The sequence below is a fragment of the Lithobates pipiens genome, unplaced genomic scaffold (genome assembly GCF_037356315.1).
Source record: "Lithobates pipiens isolate NorthernLeopardFrog02 unplaced genomic scaffold, aLitPip1_a1.2 Scaffold_16, whole genome shotgun sequence".
In the NCBI taxonomy this organism is placed as follows: Eukaryota; Metazoa; Chordata; class Amphibia; order Anura; family Ranidae; genus Lithobates; species Lithobates pipiens.
Genome location: NW_027507748.1, coordinates 445,557,296 through 445,572,009, shown reverse-complemented (window position 1 = coordinate 445,572,009; position 14,714 = coordinate 445,557,296). Strand labels below are relative to the sequence as shown.

The following is a 14,714-nucleotide window of genomic DNA, read 5'->3' as shown; positions in this document are numbered from 1 at the left end:
TTCCACTTGGACACAAGTCCAGGAGGCTTTGTGAAATGCCAGTGATAGATACAGAATCCATGCTGACCGCAGATGCCTGCCTGCACCTTCCTACCAGGTTGGGGACACGGTCTGGCTGTCATCACCCAACCTCCAACTCCGTCTTCCCTCTCTGAAGTTGGCACCTCGGTTTATTGGGCCTTTCTGTATTCTCCGCAGGAATAACCCATTGGCTTACGCTTTAGACCTTCCTTCTAATATGCGTATCTCAAATATATTCCATGTCTCCTTATTAAAACCTTTGGTCTGCAACCGCTTTACCACCTTGGTGCCAAGTCCTCACCCTGTACAGGTTGAGAACCATGAGGAGTATGAAGTACAGTCCATTGTTGACTCCCGTAGGTTCTGGGGGCACATACAGTACCTGGTGCATTGGACAGGGTACGTTCCGGAGGAATGCTCTTGGGTCTCATTATTGGACGTAAATGCCCCTGTCCTCCTCTGTGATTTCCATAGATGTTTTTCCCTCAAGCCTGGTGGTCCTCCGAGGGGGAGGGATCATTGAGGAAGGGGTACTGTCAGGGCTGGGCTCAGCCCTTCCTTCTCTGAGCGCTCAACTGTTGGTTAGTTGCCAGCTCCTATGTCTCCACAGTGCTTCACCTGTTGATATCCTGCTCATCAGTCCTTCTTACTTAAGCCGTCCAGCCCAGATCTTCTCTGCCTTCACCTGGTCAACATCACAGAGACTCTCGCCTGTGTGCCTGTTAAAGACCTGCTTGGCTGACGTCCCTTCTGGTTCCATATCCTGCTTGCTGTTCCACTACGCTGATCCCTGACTCCCTGACTTGTCTGACTATCCGTTCTGGGTTACTAAACCTTGGCTTTGTTTTGACTAGGTTCATTCTATTTACTTTTATTATTATTGAACAAATGGGATTTAACTGTACTTCTGTCTCGGTCTAATTCATGGTTTCTGACACTGTGAATCTCTGCAACTCCTTCAGAGTTACCATGGGCCTCTTGGCTGCTTCTCTGATGAATGATTTCCTTGCCTGGCCTGTCAGTTTAGGTGGATGGCCATGTCTTGGTAGGTTTGCAGTTGTGCCATACTCTTACCTATTTCGGATAAACAGTGCTCCGTGAGATGTCCAAAGCTTGCAATATTTTTTTATAACCTATGCCTGCTTTAAACTTCTCCACAACTTTATCCCTGACCTGCCCGGTGTGTTCCTTGGCATTCATGATGCTGTTTGTTCACTAAGGTTCTCTACCAAACATCTGAGGGTTTCGCAGAACAGCTGTATTTATACTGAGATTAAATGACCCACAGGTGGACTCTATCTACTAATTAGGTGACTTCTGAAGGCAATTGGTTCCACTAAATTTTAGTTAGGGGTATCAGAGTAAAGGGGGCTGAATTCAAATGTACGCCACACTTTTCACATATTTATTTGTAAAAAATGTTGAAAACCATTTATCATTTTACTTCCACTTCACAATTATGTGCCACTTTGTGTTGGTCTATCACATAAAATCCCTACAAAATACATTTATGTATTTTAGTTGTAACATGGCAAAATGTGGAAAATTTCAAGGGGTTTGAATACTTTTTCAGGGCACGGTATCTGTGCAGCTGTGACGAGTTGGAACACCTGCATTTTACCTTATGTGTGCTCTGCTGTGTACTTTTCATGGGCCACACGCACAGTTTCTTGGAACATGCTGATATTGAACGTGCACTGTGCTCCAAATTCTTGCACCAGCTAGTGCATGTGTAGTGTGAGAAGGAGGGTGAAGTGGATGGGCACTTCATTTAATAGCAGAAGTGGTTTTGCTGCATTCTGCCATCATATTGCCAACCCTTGCTAGACCCCAGTCTAGTGATTCATTGCCCAACTGTGTCTCCCTAGCAGTTTTGGGATCAGTTTGGCCTCAATCGGAAAAATTACCTGTGACAGGTGTTTTGTAGAAGCAACAAAAGATGAGAAAGTGGATAATCATCAAGTTGTATTGCTAAAGAAAGCAAGTGTTTCAAGGCACATTAAAGTAATTTACCGCTACAAGCCTAGCTAATCGCTAGCAGCCTACCCATCAGCCATCTATTCATCTGGAGGTTTCTCAGGAGGTCTCTGCATTAGAATGTTCTAGTCATTCCTTGACTGATGAAGAAGAGACAGTAGGTTTTAACTTTTCCTTGGTGCGGCCCTTTATAAAATTGGTCTGACAAGCTTTTCTATGGGAAGACCCGATCTGTTCACAGAAGAATGGGGTAAAATGGATAAACAAAGCAAATCAAGAATCATTTATGAAGCTTTATCCCTTCAGGGAAGTAGATGTTAAAGCTCTTAGAAACCCTCCTCCTGTGAATGTGGCCTTATTGAGATTGGCAATGCATGTAAAGTTACCTCTGGAAGATGCAGTATCTTTCATGGATACTGTCGAAATGTGAATAGATGTGGATTTCAAGAAAATATATGATCAGATGTTGGCAAACCCCGGAAAACATACTGTACATAGAGGCTGTAGACTCCTTCAGGACATTTATCTGTTTGCATTGTCTGTGAGTACAAATAAAGGGGAAAGGTCCTCCAGTCAGCTTATTACTTATTGATTGGACAAAACAATTTCCATGGCCAAACGGTATGGCAGTGCCAGATTGGACTATTCACATTGTGGTATGGCAGTTTCCTGTGTGTCTCTAGGGATGATTTGTAGGGTGGCTTCTTGGTCCTCACTCAATACCTTTATAAACCATTATTGTGTCAAGCTTGTCTCTCTTACGACAGTTGACTTCAGTCAGAGAATGATTTATTTTGCTACTTTCATTGATTAAAATATTCAGTATTTCCTCCATGTGGTCTATTTTTTCATATGTCTATGCTGACATGAAGTCACCAGGAAAACAAAAGCCTTTATTTTAAACTTGCTGTAATTTTCCTTTCTTGACAAGCTCCATGGCAGCATAATGTTCCACCCCATCAGAGTAGACTAGTTATGCAACACTGTGACTGCAGAGGAGTATAGATTTATAGGTAAAAAGTATTATGGAGTAGAGAGGGAGGTGGCTACCCATGTGTTTGCTGCCATGTAGCTCATCGGGAAAGGAAAATTATGTTAAATATGTTATCAAATTTTTGGTTCTTTGCCATTATTTGAATCAAGATCTAATCCCTGTTCAAATACGTTGAAAAAGGCATCAATTTCCATGGGGTATGCTGACTTTCTCACAATGACTGTATATCAAAAATGGTTGAACCCTTTGTTGCACTGGTGCTATTTTAAAACTGGGGTAAAATAACTCACTACTGTTTTATCTGACAGTGGCTTCTCAAGTTTTTTTGGTAAGCTACAAGTTATGCCGCGTACACATGACCAGACTTTTCGTTGGAATGAACTCTGACGGACTTTTCGATTGACTTTTCAATGGAGTTCCACTGAAACGGACTTGCCTACACACGATCACACGAAAGTCTGATAGTTTAACGTGATGATGTACGACGGGACTAGAAAAAGGAAGTTCAATAGCCAGTAGCCAATAGCTGCCCTTGCGTCATTGTTGGTCTGTTGGACCTGCATACAGACGAGCGGTTTTCTCGATAGGAACTGGTTCCGGCAGAAAGATTTGAAACATGTTCCATTTCTAAAGTCCGTCAGATTTTTCGACAGAAAAGGTCAGATGAAGCCCACACATGATCGAATTGTCAGACGGATTTGTTCCGTCTGAAGTTTGCGGTCAAAAAGTCCGGTCATGTGTACACAGCATTAAAGGTGAACTAATAGCCCAGCAATAGTAAAAATAAATATCAGATTTTGCTGCAATGCTCAACTTTAGTCCAGAGATGTCCCCCATAGTAATTCCTTCCTGCAATTGGATGTCACCAGTCTTCCAGACTAAATGATGGCCAGTGTCATTCAACCCACTCCCTTTTGAGCCCAGACTAACAAGGCAGCTTGGGCTCAAAGTATTACCACACTGGATGGCACTCACATATCATTATGTGTATTTTATTTAATAGAAAATTAATTAATAAAATCTGTATGAAATATCATAATGTACACAAGACCTTAAGGAAAATGGTTACAAGACATATGTAGCTAAATAGAAGTAGCTAGCTTATGTTCTTATTTCCTTTTCAAAAACCTCTTTCCATTTTGCATGTAAAAATCTAATGCAATAAACAGCACAAAGAAAGAACAGAATAATGCCAACGAGAAAAAAGATCAAAAACAAGAGGACAAAAAAGATGCAAAAAAGGACGATAAAAAAGAAGAAGAGTAAGTATTTGCAGTCATTGTTAGTTTAGAACTGATGTGAATGCCAATTTCTCTTTCAGTGTTTGCATATACTTGAAAAATGTGTGTTTAACAAATTAGGCTTGATTTTCTAAAGAATGCTACTTGGTGATGTGATGTTCCTGTGATATGCTTATACATATTAGTACCAGGGAACTGTGCTTCAAGCTGTAGTAAAGTCCACTTTTTGTGTAATAAAGGCTTACCTGTAGGTAAAAAAAAAAAAAGTATCCTAAATGTGCAACGTTAGGAGATATTCAACCTGGATGCAGCTGGTGGCATCACTGGCACATGCGCTCTGAAGGTCCGGTATACTGTGCTGGATCTTCAAAGCTTTGTGCCGAGGCTGAGGCTTCCCATGCACTTGTGTGGGAGTGAAGTCATCGCGGCTCCGGCCAGTCATACAGACGATAGACTGGGGGAAGATGGAAGCCCTCTAAGCGGTGACAGCACGCCGCTGGAGGGCTTCATTCGGGTTAAAACTGCTGTCTGTTTTTTTGTACCTGTGTCTCATTAGGGAAATTTCCTTCTCTTCTTGTCCAGTAGATGGGAAATGTGCCAATGTGGGGGAAATCTAGTATCCCCATTGGAAGATTTTCCCTATATTTCTTTTTGTGGTGGCAACTCTTGGATTTATCTTCGCTTTACGTTAAGCTGTATTTTCACACATTTCCTACTTGTAACATATCCTTCAAAAGAATGAACAGTGTATATAACACAATTGAATGTTCAGTTGTCTGCTAATCTTGTGACTACCTTGATCTGCACTTTCAGTTGAAAAATGCATACAATTTATACTGGGCCGTGGCTACTAATGGTATCTTTATTGGTCTCACCAACAACCAAAAAAGGCCCTGCGTTTTCTTCTGTATAAGTTACATGATGCTGCAATGCTGTTATCTCTAAAATCCCAGGAATATAGGTTATATTACAGGTGCTTGTTAGTTTGATCCTAACACAGAAAAAAACACTGCTTTGAGCTAGTAATTGTTTGCTTGTGATGTGTAAAAATGTTTGAGTACATCTCCTTTTTTGCTAAGCTTAGGCTTTCTACACTGTTTTTTTTTTTTAATGAACCCTTTGTATGAACATCTGGATTTACAGTAGCCAAGGAAAGATGGCAGCAAAAAAGGATATGAAAAATGTTTATCAGCCATTAAATTATAATTTTTTCATTTATAGGAAAAAGAAGGAAATATTTGTGATTGACCCAGCAAGCAACTTTTACTACCGATGGCTATCCATCATCTCAATACCTGTACTTTATAACTGGTGCTTTCTCGTGTGCAGGTAAACAGGGTCTTAGTATATGGTATACATAAATACAGAGATCTGAGTTATCATTGGATTGTAACATCTTTTAATGTCTTGCAGGGCTTGCTTTAATGAACTGCAGAAAAAATATGTGATCTTGTGGCTGGTTCTGGATTATATTGCAGATTTTGTGTACCTTGCTGACACACTAGTGAGATTCAGAACAGGTGAGGAGTTGTCATGTTTAGGGCTATCTGACTGGCCAGTGGTCCAGTACCTTTGCATGTTAAATCAACATACATTTTTTTTTTTTTAATATATCAATGCATATAAGTAAAAATAACCTGACAACAGAAAGAGAGAGAGAAAGGTAAGTAAGAAATCAAATTGAACGGCAACTTTTTTTTTTGTTTTTGCCACAGCAAGCATTGGATTGATTGCTATAGGAAACAATTTGATCATAAGTGGGCTTCATTGCACTGTCACATATTTTCATTTTGTGGTAACCTGCTGTGTATTAAAGTGTATGTAAATACTAACAATAATTTTCCTTTTTGCTCCCTTTTGGTTTGTTAAGTTGGTTATAAAGGCAAAATGTTGTTTTGCCTTAATTCATTTTCTGCATAAGGCCGGGTTTACACTGCTCCAACATTGGAGGACTTCCAATCCGATTTCACCATACGACTTCATGTCCGACTTCCATGCGACTTCAATGAACGGGATCCGATTTCGATCTGCCCATACCAGGCCTTCTGAGTCTGATATGAATCTTAACAGGGGAATCCCACACCAAAATGTAAAAAAAAAAAAAAAGGCATTTAGTCCCCCCCCCTCCCAACAAGACCATACTAGAATCTTCGGTCTGGTATGGATTTTGGGGGGAAACCCCACGCCAAAAAGAAATAATACCCCCCAAAATCTCAACCAGACCCTTATTCAAGCATGCAGCCCGGCACCCTCCCTCCTGGACCATAACAGGCCACATGCCCTCAACATGGGGGGTGGGTGCTTTGGGGCAGGGGGGCTCTGCGCCCCCCCCCCCCCACGCCAAAGCACCTTTTTCCCATCTTGATGCGGACAAGGGCCTCTCCAAACAACCCTGGGCAGTGGTTGTGGGGGTCTGCGGACAAGGGGCTTATTGGAATCTGGAAGCCCCCTTTAACAAGGAAGCCCCCAGATCCCCCCCATGTGAATGAGTATGGGGTACATTGCACCTCTACTCATTTACCCAAAAAAGTGGCAAAAATAAATAAAAACAGTACACAGTTTTTTGACAAAGTCCTTTATTAAAAATAAAGAATTTCCCCTGTCGTAGCTCCAACGTGTCTTCTTTCTCCAGTGATGTCTTCTCCCTCGGGGGTATCTTCTTCCTCTGGTTGTTCTCCCCCTGCTGATGTCTTCTTCCTCTGGTTCAGCACATGATGGGGCGGTGACATTAAAGGGAACGGAGTCTCCAGATGACATCACCGGATGGCCACGCCCCATGGCTATATAATAAATGGCAGACACTGGAGCTAACACAACAGCGGGAAAATACATTAGTGGAGGGAGAAGAACTGGCAGAAGAACCAGAGGAAGAAGACATCAGTAGAGGGAGAAGAATTGGCAGAAGAACCAGAGGAAGAAGACATCAGATTCCAGATTCTGATAAGCCCCTGCCCGCAGCCCCCCACAACCATCACCCAGGGTTGTCGGGAAGAGCCCCTGTCCCCATCAACTTGGGGACAAGGTGCTTTGGTGTGGCAGGGCACAGAGCCCCACTGCCCCAAAGAATCACCCCATGTTGAGGGCATGTGGCCTGGTATGGTCCAGGTGGCGGGGGTGCTCGTTCGTTCCCCCCCCCCTCCTTTTCCTGACCTGCTGGGCTGCATACTCAGATAAGGGTTTGGTATGGATTTTTTTTTTTTTTTTTTTTTTACATTTTGGCGTGGGATTCCCCCCTCAAGATTTATACCAGACTCAAAGGGCCTAGTATAGAATAGGGGGGGGGGGGGGGCATGGGGTTTCCCTTCAAGATCCTCAGAGCACAAGTGGTTGTCTCCTTGACAGATGCGAATGGGAACATCATTACTGATCCTCCACAGGTAGCCACTGAATTTAAAAACGTTTATAATACATTATACTCCTCCCAGGTTAACCAACCCCTACATACCACACAGGAGTATTAACAAACTCTTTAATTTCCTCACCTTTCTGTTAATCAGGAGGCACTCCTAGAGGCACCCATTTCAGTTGATGATATTATCACTGCTATATCACAACTGGCCGTATCTAAGGCTCTGATATCAGATGGACTACCACTTAAATTTTCTGCCAAATGTTTTGAAGTTCTTATCCCCAAACTACATGATCTCTATCAAAATATATTTGATTCTGTTATTTTGCCACTCTCCATGCAGGAAGCTTGAATTAAGCTCGAATTTAAAAACTTTTATAATACATTATACTCCTCTCAGGTTAACCAACCCCTACATGCCACACAGGAGTATTGACAAACTATTTAATTTCCTCACCTTTCTGTTTATCAGAGGCACCCATTTCAGTTGATGATATTATCACTGCTATATCACAACTGGCCGCATCTAAGGCTCTGGGATCAGATGGACTACCCCTTAAATTTTATGCCACATGTTTTGAAGTTCTTATCCCCAAACTGCATGATCTCTATCAAAATATATTTGATTCTGTTATTTTGCCACCCTCCATGCAGGAAGCTCAAATTATAGTCATTCCCAAGCCGGGCAAAGAACCACAATACCCTGACTCATATCATCCAATCCTATTACTACAGGTAGACATCAAAATTCTGGCCAAAATGTTTGCCTCCCATTTGCATAAGTTTATACTCTCCCTGATCCATCCTAAGCAACCCATCTTTATGCTGGAGAAAAACACAGCTATGAATAATAGATGTCTATTCATGAACATTCGGGCATCCCATGAGGAGATTGGCACACGGGTGGTAGTGGCTTTGGACGCAGCAAAAGCTTTTGGCTCTGTGGAATGGTAGATCAAAAAGTGTGTACAATAAAGTGAAATCATACATCTATCTTGATGTAGCAAAAACAAATTGTGTATAATCTACAGAAAAACAAATCTTAAAACACATAAAGTGCTTAAAACATTGTGAAGTAACAGTCCATAAATGTGGAAATGAAGAAAACTCTTTTTATTGTGGTGACACCATACAATTGAGGGCAGAAAAACAATTGTCTGTAGTCACTCTCAGCAATGCTGCAAAAGTAAGTGAATAAACACTCTTACCAGCTAGGGTGGACACACATGTCATACGACAGTGAGTCAAAAAGGCTCGTAGTCCTATAGGGGCTGAGGCTGGTGCTATACCCAGGAGATAGTTGGTTCAATCCGATGTGGGAACCCCGGCTCTCGACTCCAAGGCTCCACAGACCGTTCCCACAGCACGTGGATATTGCTAAAAGACAACTCCTCATGGACCATGAAAAAACATATGGACAAAAAACGGGAAGGAAAGAGGGCTCCAAATAGTGCAGGTCAAACCAGGAGGTTTATTAAAATATGTCATATATGACCAATGACAAAATAAAAGTGAACACAAGATAAAAAAAACGTATAAAAGCAATGTGGGTGCAGTAAATGCTATCCCGACGTGTTTTGACACTAAAAGGTCTTCAACTGGGGCAGTGAGGAGCTACTGCATGAGCCACAGAGTCACATCACGGCACCCTGGTATTTGTGATCCTAACACTAAAATATGAGTTTCAACACAGTGGAGGCACATGCATTCTGATGGATAAATGAGGGCAGGTGGACTGAAGGGTAGCCCACCACCCTCATCTTTAGCTGGCTATCGCAGTAAGCGGCATTGGAGGGCTAAAACAGGTAACAACAAAAGCCTGGGGAATGCCCAGGAAAAAACCAAAGCCTGCTTACCACCACCTCGCAGACAACTGAATAAACCTGTCTAACAGTATGCGTTAAAAATGGGTTAATCCGCACGCATTTGTAAACGCATGCGTGAGCCACAGAGCCATGTCACGGCACCCTTGTATCTGTAGTCCTAACACTAAAATAAGAGTGTCCCCACAGTGGTGGCACTTGCATTCTGATGGATAAATGAGGAAAGGTGGACTAAAGGGTAGCCCACCCCTTCTTAAAGGTACAGCAGCACACCAAACACCCAGCAAATAGCACAATAGCTGCAAAGGTGTCGGTGCATTGCTGGACCAATACAAACACCAATGTGATAACAAAAAACTTGCCACCACCCTCATCTATAGCTGGCTATCGCAGTAATTTGGAGGGCTAAAACAATTAACAACAAAAGCCTGGGGAATGCCCAGGAAAACACAGAAGCCTGCTTACCACCAGCTCGCAGACAACCGAATAAACTCTAATGCTGCCTAAACACGATCGGAATTTTGGTCAGAAAAAGCTCTGATGATTTTCCCGATGGAATTCCGACGGGATTTCGCTCAAGCTGTCTTGCATACACGCGGTCACACCAAATTCTGACCGTCAAGAATGCGGTGACATACAACACGTACAATGGGACTAGAAAAAGGAAGTTCGATACCCAGTAGCCAATAGCTTCCATCTGATAGTTGAATCTGAGCATGCATGAGTTTTTGCGCGTCGGAATTGCACACACACGATCAGAATTTCCTTCGGAATTTTCTGTTGGAAAAATTGAGAACCTACTCTCAAAATCTTTTGCTGGCGGAAATTCGGGCAGCAAAATTCCAAAAAGCTCTCATTTGTCTTTCGCTGGCCGAAATTCCGACCACGTGTACGCGGCATTACAGTATGCGTTAAAAAATAGGGGTTTAGTCCGCACACATTTGCAAACGCATGTGTGAGTCACGTCACAGCATTCTGGTATCTGTGGTCCTAACACTAAAATATGAGTGTCCTCACACTATAACTTCACACTATATATGAGTTTTCTCTTTTTGTGTTTTCTGCTCTCTCTGGACACTGTACCATGTATTTTTTATTAACAAAGTTGGTTTTTCCAATAAAAAAAAAATCAGTGGGCTGAAATCGTGTCCAAGTCGGACCAAAGTAGTGCAGGAACCTTTCTCAAAGTTGGACCGACACAAGTCAGAACAGTTAAGACAGCTCTCATAGGGAACCATTGATTCATACACAATGCGACATGTGCTCCCAAAGTCGGAGCATATGTCACACCAGTATGATCTAGTCCTAAAGGTAAAAAAAACTTTCAAAAGTTTCCCTCCCCATAATTATTTTGTTCTTGAACAATGAAAAATGTCCCTTTATACTGTTCTCAGCATATTATTATTCCTATAGCTTAGTGTTTCTCAACTCCAGTCCTCAAGGCACCCCAACAGGTCACCTTTTCAGGATTTCCCTCAAATGAAGTGGCTGTGGTAATTACTAAGGCAGTGACACTGATCCAATCACCTGTGCAAAATAATGGCAAGCCTGAAAACATTACCTGTTGGAGGGCCTTGAGGACTGGAGTTGAGAAACACTTCCATAGCTTATCCTATAGAACACATGTATATTTGACAGCATTCCTGTTTGACTTCCTGGCATAATTTTGACTCCCCTCCATTCCTCTATTATGTTAGATCCTCTCAACTTACACATTAAGGTAAAGACCTTCACTCATCCACTCAAAGTTGTAGTTTACTACTGTAATTTTTCTCATTAATGGGTTGCAAAAAAAGGCATTTTATATTATTAGTCCCTATTCACATTTGCCAGTTATTTAGAATATAGCTCAAAAGAAGGAGAAATGTTAGTTTTTAATGGGCTGTCTAAGAATTAATGCACAATGTGTACTTTTAATCTCATCTTCTTAGGTTTCCTTGAGCAAGGCTTGCTGGTTAAAGATTCCAAGAAGTTAAGAGACTACTACAAAAAGACCATGCAGTTTAAGCTTGATATGTTGTCTCTGGTGCCAACTGATCTGGCCTACTTCAAGCTGGGGATCAATTTTCCAGAACTACGGTTTAATCGTCTCCTGAGGTTTGCTAGGATGTTTGAGTTTTTTGATCGTACCGAAACCAGGACCAATTATCCAAATATTTTCCGTATAGGGAACCTTGTTCTCTACATTCTTATTATTATACACTGGAATGCCTGCATCTACTTTGCAATATCTAAAGCCATTGGGTTTGGAACAGACACTTGGGTCTATCCCAATATTTCTCACCCAGAATATGGGCGTATGGCAAGAAAATACATTTATTGTCTTTACTGGTCAACCCTGACTCTTACCACTATTGGAGAAACCCCACCACCAGTTAAGGATATAGAGTTCCTCTTTGTAGTGTTTGATTTTCTTATTGGCGTGCTAATATTTGCAACCATTGTTGGTAATGTAGGTTCCATGATTTCAAACATGAATGCATCCAGGGCAGAGTTTCAGTCCAAGATTGACTCTATAAAGCAATATATGCAATTCCGTAATGTATCTAAAGATCTAGAAGCAAGGGTGATCAAGTGGTTTGATTATCTCTGGACAAACAAGAAAACAATGGATGAGAAAGAGGTCCTTAAAAGTCTTCCAGATAAGCTGAAAGCAGAAATTGCAATCAATGTTCATTTAGACACTTTGAAGAAGGTGAGAATCTTTCAAGACTGTGAAGCAGGACTGCTGGTGGAATTAGTCCTAAAGCTCAGGCCTCAGGTTTTTAGTCCTGGTGACTATATTTGTAGAAAAGGGGACATCGGACGTGAAATGTACATCATTAAAGAAGGTAAACTTGCAGTAGTAGCAGATGATGGAATAACTCAATTTGTGGTACTCAGTGATGGTAGTTATTTTGGAGAAATTAGTATCCTCAACATCAAAGGGAGCAAAACAGGGAACCGAAGAACAGCAAACATTCGAAGCATTGGTTATTCTGATTTATTCTGCTTATCTAAGGATGATTTAATGGAGGCCCTCACTGAGTATCCAGATGCTAAAACAGCTCTAGAAGAAAAAGGACGACAAATTCTTATGAAAGATGGCCTTATAGATGAAGAAGCAGCAAAGGCTGGGGCAGACCCAAAGGACCTAGAAGAAAAGGTTGATAAGATGGAAACAGCATTTGATAGCTTGCAGACTCGATTTGCCAGATTATTAGCTGACTACAACTCCACACAATTAAAACTGAAGCAAAGGATCACTAAAGTTGAGAAACAAATAAAGAACTACAACAATGATGGCACGTCTGAAGGGCCTGACAGTGCACCGGAAACAGATAAGGTGGAAGACAACAAAAATAAATGAGCCACTGTCTATTTACATTTTTGTACTTCAAACTTATTAACTGATCATCATGTGTTTTATACATTCTTCCTAATGGACTTCATAGGATTTATCTTACCGATTTAGTAATGTGGCAGCCTATACAGGGAAAGCTTTTCTTTTTATACATTTTCTTTTTTCTTCAATAATATATTTTTGTACTTGCAAGCTTTTAGAATACTTTAGACAATAAATGGTTTACAGGTTTATAAATAATTTTAAATTGTTTATTTAAAGATAGTTTTGTGTTGTATGAACTCATTTTCTAGATTTATATTATTTTTAAAATACAAAAGATACATGCTTTTGGTACATTCATATTCCAAAACTCAATGCAACATATTATTCTCAGTTTTCTGAAAAGACAATTTTTCCTATGAATGCTCTTAAGGTGTATGTGGTAAAATAAATCTCAAAACCTATTAGTTCTTTGTTATGTTATCTGGTACATTTATGAAACCTGTAAGTGTAAGTTTAATGCACTTTCAGCCTGGAGATCTGCATTGGAACAAAAAGCAGGTAAGGCATTCATGCTTCAGGTTTTGTGGAAGACTGTCCTAAGAGCTGGATTTAGAAATCTCTGACAAACCAGAGTTGGATCCAAATCCACTTAGTTTTTGTGCACAAACATATTTGCCAATAGCTTGTGACATGCGCTTGTATTTATGAGACCCAGAACTGAAAAGGTCACCTCAGAGTAATCAGAAATAGTGTATACCTGCTGGATCTCAGACTTTAAGCAGCCCCACCAATGCTCAGTAACACATCCAAGCAAGTCTATGACTTATGTTCGGTTAGCTTTAGCTATTCTATATAGTAATATGCATATCTGTGTTAAAGTGGAACTAAACCCTCCTGTCCTTTTAAAGCCAAGGAAGCTGCCATCATAGCCTCTGTTTGATCTGCATTTGCCATGATGCTGCACATGTGATCAGTTACAGTATAACACCAGCCATTTGATGGCTCGACAGTTCATTTGAGTGTACAAGTGACTATGACAGTTATCATTCACGGCATGCCTTATATGTAACTGTTTTGGAAGACAGTTAAGTGGAACTAAAGGCATATACATACTTACCTTAGTTTTAACGGTCTGACACCCGGGAGGTCCCTTGCTGATGCTGGCATCTTCTCCCAGTGTTCTTCCAGGTGCTGGTTTTCAGCCATTTTCATTGAACGGCATGGGATGACATCACTCCTGTGCATGCATGGGAGTGCAGTCAATCTAGCACGCTGGCAGTGTTCCATAATGTAAATTGAGCTGCATGTGCGCACCTCAGTGTACATTCCACAGAGGATTGTGAATAGGCAGGTACCTATACTTTATGCAGTGTCTCTTCTGCAATAAAAAGCCTGCATATTTGCAATTTTACTGTATAGTTCTTTATAGAATTATAGAATCCTATTCTGCACAATGTCCCTTACCTGCTTCTTTTACAAAACTTTGCCATTGGAAAGACTTAGCAGGGATGTTTGTTTTTACAAAGCCTAAATCCACGTACACACGACTGCACTTTTGGGAAGACTAGGTCCGACGGTCTTCCCGACTGACTTTTCGGCAGAGTTCCGATGGACTTCCGAATGAATGGGCTTGGCCACACATGAACGGACTAAGTCTGTTCGAAAGTCCATTCGTTTTGAACGTAATGATGTAAGATGGGACTAAAAAAGGAAGTTCAATAGCCAGTAGCCAATAGCTTCCCTTGCATTGTATTTGGTCCGTCGGACCAGCATACAGACGAACGGTTTTCCGGATAGGAATTGAGTCCGTCAGACAGATTTGAAGCATGTTCTATTTCTAGGTCCGTCTGATTTTTTTTATTGGAAAATGATCAGATTAGCCCACACACGATCGGACTGTCTGACAGACTGATTCCCGTCAGACCTAGTCTGCCGGAAAGTACAGTTGTGTGTACGCGGCATTAAAGTGATTGTAAAGTCA

At 41.3% G+C, this 14,714-nt stretch overlaps 1 protein-coding gene across 2 annotated transcripts in view; it reads left to right on the top strand.

Moving 5' to 3' along the window:
- The window catches only part of CNGA3 (cyclic nucleotide gated channel subunit alpha 3), an 81,973-nt gene extending 68,770 nt beyond the window's left edge, over positions 1-13,203 (top strand). The window contains exons 7-10 of one of the 2 annotated variants that reach the window (XM_077482765.1): positions 4,162-4,254; positions 5,455-5,562; positions 5,647-5,753; positions 11,337-13,203. In XM_077482765.1, the coding sequence (XP_077338891.1) occupies positions 4,162-4,254; positions 5,455-5,562; positions 5,647-5,753; positions 11,337-12,754 (1,726 nt within the window). In that variant the 3' untranslated portion in view covers positions 12,755-13,203. The remainder of the gene's footprint in view (positions 1-4,161; positions 4,255-5,454; positions 5,563-5,646; positions 5,754-11,336) is intronic. The other variant, XM_077482766.1, reaches the window with a different exon arrangement.
- Positions 13,204-14,714: the final 1,511 nt, after the last annotated feature.